We start from the raw sequence: 7,773 nt of genomic DNA, 5'->3' as shown, positions 1-7,773 counted from the left end.
ATCATTGATAGTTTTGATGGTTGAAGGTTGTAAAGAATATCTCAGCAGGAAAGGTTGTAAAGAATATGATTACTATCTGGGTGGACTCCTTGTTCATTTTTATTCACCAATAAATTGTCTTCTTTCTTATTTGAAGATAAGTACGTATAATTTTCTATATTTTTCAGAAACCTTATTGCTTCATATATTCTGCATCTTATCTGCATAGGCAAAGGCTCTTTGTGGTGGTTGGTGGAGGAGCTGTAGGTTTTGCTGCAATCTGAGGTATCCACCAACACATGAATCTGAAGCTTTATTTCTTCATTTATTTTTTAGTTATATTCATGGGTTTATTTCGTCTCTTTGAGAAAAGTTTGAATACTTTTTTTTCTTTTTTTTTGTTATCATAATAGGGATTGGTAGTGTGCTTATGTGGAATTCATTGGAATTAAGTGGACTTGAGAAGTATTAGTACACTTTGTTGTAAGTTGAGGAAATTTTCTGATTTCTTTTAATTGTTCTGTTTCAAATTGTATATATTAATGAGGCATTGTTGTAAACAGACTAATTTGAATTGCTGATTGGAAGACCTTTCCAACCAGAGCTTAATCCGGCTATTCTTGCTTCTAAAATGCCCTGTGAGTTTTATCAAACATCTTGTATGCCAAATTATATGAATATATTTTGTTGATTTTTGTCATAGTGAGCCATATATAGATTTCATTGTTCTTGTGTTTGGCAATTGGCTGTTTCTGTCAGTGAGGTGGAGTCTTTGTATGAGCTATATATATAAGAAACTAAGCAGCTCTGTAGTTAAAGATGGCTTATACACAAGGTGTGTGCTTCCTCCTAGTACTGTTCTAGCTCTTTGAAGTTTATAAAATATGTATCTCATATGAATTATGTTTGAAAACTTGATTACTAACTACTTTGAGGTTACTTGAATAACAACTGAGTTGCTCTGCTATTCAACTCAAAATCAGTTGCAATGTAACTCTCTCCACAGTTCCCAGTACCCATTGCCATTTAATTTAAGGTTGAGTACATTAATTCTTGTGAGTACTCACAATTTACACAATTTTTGTGAGTATTCATTATAGTGTTCAGGTGTATAGGAGACCAAATATTATAATTTACAATTTTTGTATCTCCCCTTTATCTGTTTCTTGTAATAACATTCTTGTAATAGCTCTTCTTTTCATTACGTAACAACACTGATGTTGCTCTTGTGTCGGGGTGCTCGACATTACCTACCTTGTGCTCGTGCTGCAATAAAATACATCATTCTGGCTATCTCTGGTCATATGGATGATATCCTGGGAAAGTATAAGGTATTCAATAGTGTTTTCAATTTTTCATTGCAATTGCGTTGGTTCATTTTTCTCATTCATAAAATGTGTTATTGCGTTGGATAATTGTCTTGGCTTAGTAGAGGCTATATTGTCTCTGCTTATATCAATTCTGTAGTAATGCTATTACAGTGTCAACATTTTGTAATGTCATTGTCGATATGCTCTTGGTATTGTTGAGATTTAGAAGTGCACAAAAGCTTGGTTTATTTGTGAAGTTAATGAAATCTTAAATAGCTTCTCTATTGTGTACTTTTCTCTGTTTTCAGGAACTTAAACACAGGATACTGTTTCTTTTAGAGATGCTAGAGCCATTCCTTGATCCCGCTATAGGCAGATTCAAGGATAAAATAGCCTTTGGAGATCTATCTTGTGCATATCCAGAAACACAGGAACGGAATTGTGCTATTGCTATTAATGTGATCTGTACAGCAGTGCAGAAACCAGCAGTTCTTCCTTCACTAGAATCTGAATGGAGGCGTGGATCAGTTGCTCCTAGGTAATACATGGTTGTATTATTCCAGATCTTCTCTTGTGACTTTCTGAGCAGATATAGACCTTTCCGTAGTGGCCTTGCAAATTTGAGAAATACTTGGGTGAGAAGGACCTATGATGTTAATTTACATATGTTTGAGTGTATAGGAGACCAAATATTAAAAGGCCTAGAAAGGCTTTTATTTGCAAATTTATATTTTTTTTTATGACCAATGTTTTAGTGGCCGGTTGAAATGGTCACTAATATAGGTATGTGACTGATGGTTAGTGACCAAATAATGCTTTTAGTGACTATATTTGACCCCTTCAGTGACCAAATAATTGGTCACTGATGTTATTACTATTAGTGTCCAGAATCTAGTGGTCACTAAAAGTTTTGATTTTAGTGACCAAGTATTGTAAGTGGTCACTATATAGAATTAGTGATGGACTTATAGTGACCACCTTTTTTTGGTCACTAAACACAATTAGTGACCAAAATTTCTAGTTTTTGTGACTACTCCATTGGTCACTAATGCTGGAAATTGTTGTAGTGGAAGAGGAAGGTTTTTGAGCCAATGATGCCAACACCTCCTAACATAAAACCTGTTAACTAATGGGTCTTCGTTAGAAAGCGTGATGAGAAAAAGAGATGACAATCTCGCCTTATGGCGCAAGGCTTCTCATAAAAACGCCCTGGAATCGACTACGATGAGATATATTCTCTCGTAATGGATGTCATTGCACTCCACTACCCTGTCAGTTTGGTAGTGTCCGAATAACTGATCATGCAGCTTACAAATGTGGTCACTACGTATCTCTATGGGGATGTAGATACAGAATATACATGAACATTCAGATTCATGGTGAACTTCATTTACCCAAGTCAAGTGGCTCCAGACCACGGAGCGCGTTTGCAATAAGGTTGAAACTCTCACTAAGATGACTACTTGATTGGGAAGGGATATGCCCACGCGTTTCCATAACAAGTTTCGGATTCTATCGCGGTTCATGTTGGACATGATCTTCAGAGTTAAGGGAAACCGCTGAATACTTGAAATCCGATTTTGAGATGAAGGATTATGGGAGAACACGATTTTTATCTTCAGAGTTATGAAAGTAGTTTTGACTTTTGACCTTTGATTTTTATCTTAATTCTGATGAACTACTTATTGAAGCGAACCAGTTTCTTAGAGCCATGAAATCATATGCAAGAACACAAATATTCTTGAAAGAAAAATTCCCACCATATCGTTTCTCAAGTAAATTTCTTAATTAGGAAACAATTAACTGATAACATACAAAACTTGAACGTATTCCTCTCAATATGATCGAGAAGAAAAATGTGTAACCTTTTCATTTAACCATATGAAATAAACTTTTATTGGAAGGAATGCTTAAGATTCCAGAGAACCAAATCCATCAAAATATCAAAATACATGGCTAAGAGAATTAAGCAGAACATCAACATTTCATAAAGTAACACAACTAAAAACAAACGATATTCGATCATGATCGAGGGTGGAACTCACTAGCTAGCAAGTCTCATTTCTGCATGAAGCTCCGAATGTTATTTGTGGTGGTCCACAGGCTAAGAGCCAGAAGGAGAATACCTATGAAGAAAGCAGCAACTGTCCATGGGTTAGAGAACTTTTCAGTCTTGAATGAAGCCACCCATGTATACCCTCTAATTCTATAACCACTGTTCAATTTCTCGCAGAGATCAACATAGTAAAACTTGTTGTGCGGGATATTCTTGTAAAGGTTGTTGAAGAACTTGCAACCATCTTCATCACTCAGCCAGTTACCTATTACTTTCGCCTTGCAGAGTAATTCCATATCTTCTTTGGAAGAGATGAGATTGTCCATTAAGATGGCATAAGATGTTATTTCATTTGAATAACCAGGGTAGCATTGTTCAATAGCAATAAGGTTCCGGAATAATGATTCAGACAACATTCCAACGTTTAGCTGTGGAATAGTTGTAAGATCAAATATGGACATAACACATATCATCATAAAGTAATTGATGATTAGCTTAATATCAATCATAGTTTAACATGGATACAAACAGTAAATCAATACTAGTGACTTAATGAAGTAGTGTATCAATTCATTAAGGATAGTAATCCATTGCTTAGTCTACAAGAAAGGCTACAAGTTGTGATACATTAGGAATCTAACAGTGAAACCTAAACCGACAAGGAATGCTTTAATGGGAAGCTTCTTGAGGTTTAAGTCTCATATATATACAGATGAATTGGTCCCTGATTACTACCACGACTATTGCATAAGTTCTGTCCATTGAGAAGCAAGTTGGTAAGTAACAGAAGACTACATTCAGTGATTGAATTAAGCAGTTGCATAAGATGGAATCCATGACTGTTATTGCTGAAAGTAAGGCTTAATCCCTTTTATGATTGTTGTATGTTGTGAGCATGTATCTATGGTTTTACAATAGTAAGTACTCCATTGAAAACTCCATTGGTGAGAACCCGGCCCTCTTCAAATCTTATGTCCATTATGCTTTCTCTTTCCACTTTTCTGAATCTAATGCCTGCCTTTGAAAGCGCAGTCGCAGTATGCATCTGATGTACTTCTGGATCGAAGAAATCCTGTTTACGAACTTTATTTGCTCTCTCGTCTTTGATCTCCATTGGAACAACTATAGAAGATCTTATCAGATCGAGTATGTGCAGAACATCAGCATCACCATGACAATTGTGTCTATGAAGTTGATCTTTGAGAAGATGGTCTTTATAGGATTTGCAACTACGCTTCAGTGATGGTAATTTGGTGAAGGCATCAAGAATGAGAATAGAGAGGGAGGAGTGATGACCTTGGCAATTTCCAAGGATAAGGTTATATAAACTCTCCAGAACAAACCAAGGTAGTTGATTTTCTAGGAGCAAAAGGTCATGGCATAGGAAATTCAACATGCAATCCATGTTGAATACTGGGTCATCATCCTGCTTAAGATCCTCATATTTACACTTCCGAAATAGTTGAATCAGGAAGCAGCCGTCACGTATCATCATCTCCATGAAGTCTTTGGAGGAAATATGATCAAGTGGTTCCGCATAAAAGTCACGGGCGCTTTTCACAAAAGTGTCTTCATTTTTTTGATCTGAATGCTCAATAACTTTCGCCATCAGCTCTTCCAAATTTACATTCATGCCTCTGAGAATTTCATCCAAGTACGTCTTTTTCACTCGTTCCATGAGTTTCAATTCTTCTTCCTTGACTTCCTTCCCTTCCTTGCATTCTTCGCATTCTTTTCTCCCCTTGTGTTTCTTGCATTCATCGCATATGTTACATTCCTTGCTTCGCTTTTGGGGATAATGAAAAGGTCCAATTGCGACCACATCAGGCGTATATGCCTCGGAATTTTGTCTCCGCAGCACCTTAGGAACTTTGAAGATGCATTTCTTGGTTTTCTTGCATTTCTTGCAATCATAGACTACCATATTAATAGTATGATCTGCCATTAATGCTGAACAAGTTGAAATGGAACATAGTTAATCAAATTATTTAATGAAAAGACAGAACTTAACAAATGAAAGGGTTCACATGCATGTAGTAATGTACCTGAGGAAAGGCGGGTGAGTCTCTGAGATAGACGAGTGATTTACTTCAATTAAAGCTCGAAGAGGTAAGATTAAGAACTGATAAGCCTAGGTGGAGATTTTGTATAAATTGGTTAATTTTTGGAGGACTTTTGCAGAAAATTAGTACGTTTTGAAATCAAACTTAAACAGAAACTGATAAGGGAATTTAATGGTGCAGAAAATTGCTGCGACTACTTGTTCTTTTATACTGCACATGAAAGTTGCTGATGGATCAAGTTTATCCGGTTAGTACGTTAAATACTCGCTGGCGATGACCTCGAAGTCCTGCTTAATAGTTCCTTTAATAGTTTAATCCATTCGTTTTTGGCAATTACTCTTTTTTATTGCATACCAACCCTTCCTTAATTATTCCTTTGCTGGCGGCTCCCCATATAATATATTTCATCACATGAGGACGATCAACAAGTCGAGGTTATTACTGCATTTTTAAGTTACATGCATACACATGCATGAAAAATAATCATCGTCTTCTAAAGGTAGATTGTAGAATTGAGTTCAAGTGTTCAACACACGGTGGTTAGCTTATTTGATCGTATTTTTTTAAAAGCTTTGCAAAATATGTGTGTTGTCTATATATATATATATATATATATATATATGATGATTACGGAAACAATCCGGTACTACGAGAACATATATGCATTGAATCTTATTGACCAACAAGTCTTCTTATTCAAGTTTTTAATTTGGTATTCCTTTTTTTTTGCCTCAAAAAACCTCTAGAAAAAAAATTGGATAAAGTGAGACAAAATTTATTTTGAAAAGAACATGTATATATGCATGTACATACATGTACATTTGCAAGCATAATTAGCTATAATGGACCACGCTCATTGTACCGCCAAAGGTACTAATTCCAACCAAAGGAATGACATGCAGACACACCGCCAGGCAGGCTACAACCTCAGCGTCAAAGCACCTCCAGATCGCCTCCGACTCACCGCCACGCGCCGCGCCAAGATAGCATCAGAAGCTTCTGAAACTGGGAACTGAAGCACTTCAGTCCCACATCGAAAACAAGGAGGAGGTCAGCCTCCTCCTCACCTATAAAAGGTTCTCTCCTCTCTCCTCATTAATGACGCATTCAATACTTACCTACTGTTACTTTGTCAACATAAATACATTGACTAACTTAGGCATCGGAGAGTTGAAGACCGCCCAACGCGGTCTCCCTCTGACGCCCTTTGTATTTTACTTGACAGGTAGCGGAGGCTTTGAGAACATCACAAGTATCGATCCGCCCGCCGGATCAGCGTTAACAAAGGTTCAGCTACCGCCGGACTTTTAGACATTAACATTGGCGCCGTCTGTGGGAACCCTTGAACAAAAGGTCATCCCACCACATCCACCATGACTAACGGTAGCGGAGGAAACGCTGAGGAACAGGCGGACCAGTCCGCCATTCCCCAGCCCTCCGACCCAGCGGTAGGCGTTAACCGCGCATTATTCACAACCCCGGCCAACCCCGGCGGTGAGGCAAATCCAAGCAGCAGCCGCCCGCCGGGCCAAGATCTCGTCACTATGTACGAGATAGCACTGGCGGATCTTCATAAGGCAAACAGAGAACGTGAGGAGGAGCGCAAGGAAAAGGCTGAAGCCCAAAGTCAGGTGGCTACGCTCATGGCACGTTTTGAGGAACTGAAAAGGACGCTGGAGACCACCGCCCGCCCAGCACAGAGCGAACAGTCACGTAGCACCAGGCGTAGTCGACCCGGCACTGGCACATTGGTGCCGGAGCCGGTCATACAGATGCAGGTACCGCTGGACCCACCTGAATTGTTGGGAATGGGACCACCGCCCATCCCCCAACTAATGATAGAGCAAGAGGCGGAATCACTGCCGCATACCAACCGCTCGGAGGCTAGGGCGAGGACTGAAGGCAATCCGCCTGCGCCAAGGCGCAGGCAGGTCCAGCGGAGTACTCAGGCTGATTCCGCCGGCGATGCAACCGCCCAGATATTGGAAAGGATGCACCAACTGGAGCAGAGATTGATCCGGGCGGAGTCGGGCGCCCCAGCGCCAGCTCAGAATCCACTTTTCGCTTCCAGACCTGGGCCCTTCACCGCTGCGATTCTGCAAGCTATCAGACCAGCGTCTGCAAAAACCCCAAAGATGTCGCATTACGGCGGAGTGTCTGATCCCTTTGTTCACATGGACACCTTCAAGAAAGTCACCAACAACAAGGGATTCGACGACGCCACCTTGTGCCACTTGTTCAGCGAAACGCTGGATGGCGAGGCAATGAACTGGTTCTTTGAGTGTCCGCCGGGGTCTGTCAGCTCATTCCATGCGTTATCACACGCTTTCCTCTCCCGGTTCATCTTATTGTCCGCCGGGCATCA

General features: G+C 39.5%; 1 protein-coding gene and 1 long non-coding RNA gene across 2 annotated transcripts; one reads left to right on the top strand and one right to left on the bottom strand.

Annotated features, from left to right (window-relative positions):
• Window positions 1-26: 26 nt before the first annotated feature.
• On the top strand, window positions 27-2,020 carry LOC133712764 (uncharacterized). The gene is made up of 5 exons (XR_009847595.1): window positions 27-264; window positions 393-462; window positions 543-617; window positions 739-1,310; window positions 1,598-2,020. It is a non-coding gene; the product is annotated as an uncharacterized LOC133712764 (long non-coding RNA).
• A 1,327-nt stretch (window positions 2,021-3,347) lies between these two features.
• LOC133711874 (UPF0481 protein At3g47200-like) lies at window positions 3,348-5,290 on the bottom strand. Its single transcript, XM_062137954.1, has 2 exons — window positions 4,271-5,290; window positions 3,348-3,773 (listed from the first exon to the last, which is right to left on the bottom strand). Exons 1-2 carry the CDS (start codon window positions 5,288-5,290, stop codon window positions 3,348-3,350), a joined length of 1,446 nt encoding a protein of 481 aa, XP_061993938.1.
• Between the last annotated feature and the right edge of the window lie 2,483 nt (window positions 5,291-7,773).

This window comes from Rosa rugosa, chromosome 5 (genome assembly GCF_958449725.1).
Source record: "Rosa rugosa chromosome 5, drRosRugo1.1, whole genome shotgun sequence".
In the NCBI taxonomy this organism is placed as follows: Eukaryota; Viridiplantae; Streptophyta; class Magnoliopsida; order Rosales; family Rosaceae; genus Rosa; species Rosa rugosa.
Note: the sequence above shows the minus strand (reverse complement) of the source record. Positions and strands in the feature narration are given on the sequence as shown.

Bases quoted from the DNA above. Each gene is read 5' to 3' on its own strand.
- LOC133711874 (XM_062137954.1), bottom strand. From the start codon at position 5,290: ATGGCAGATCATACTATTAATATGGTAGTCTATGATTGCAAGAAATGC. The intron at 3,774-4,270 runs GTACTTACTATT...ACTATTCCACAG, and splicing joins CCAATGGAGTTTTCAATGGA to CTAAACGTTGGAATGTTGTC.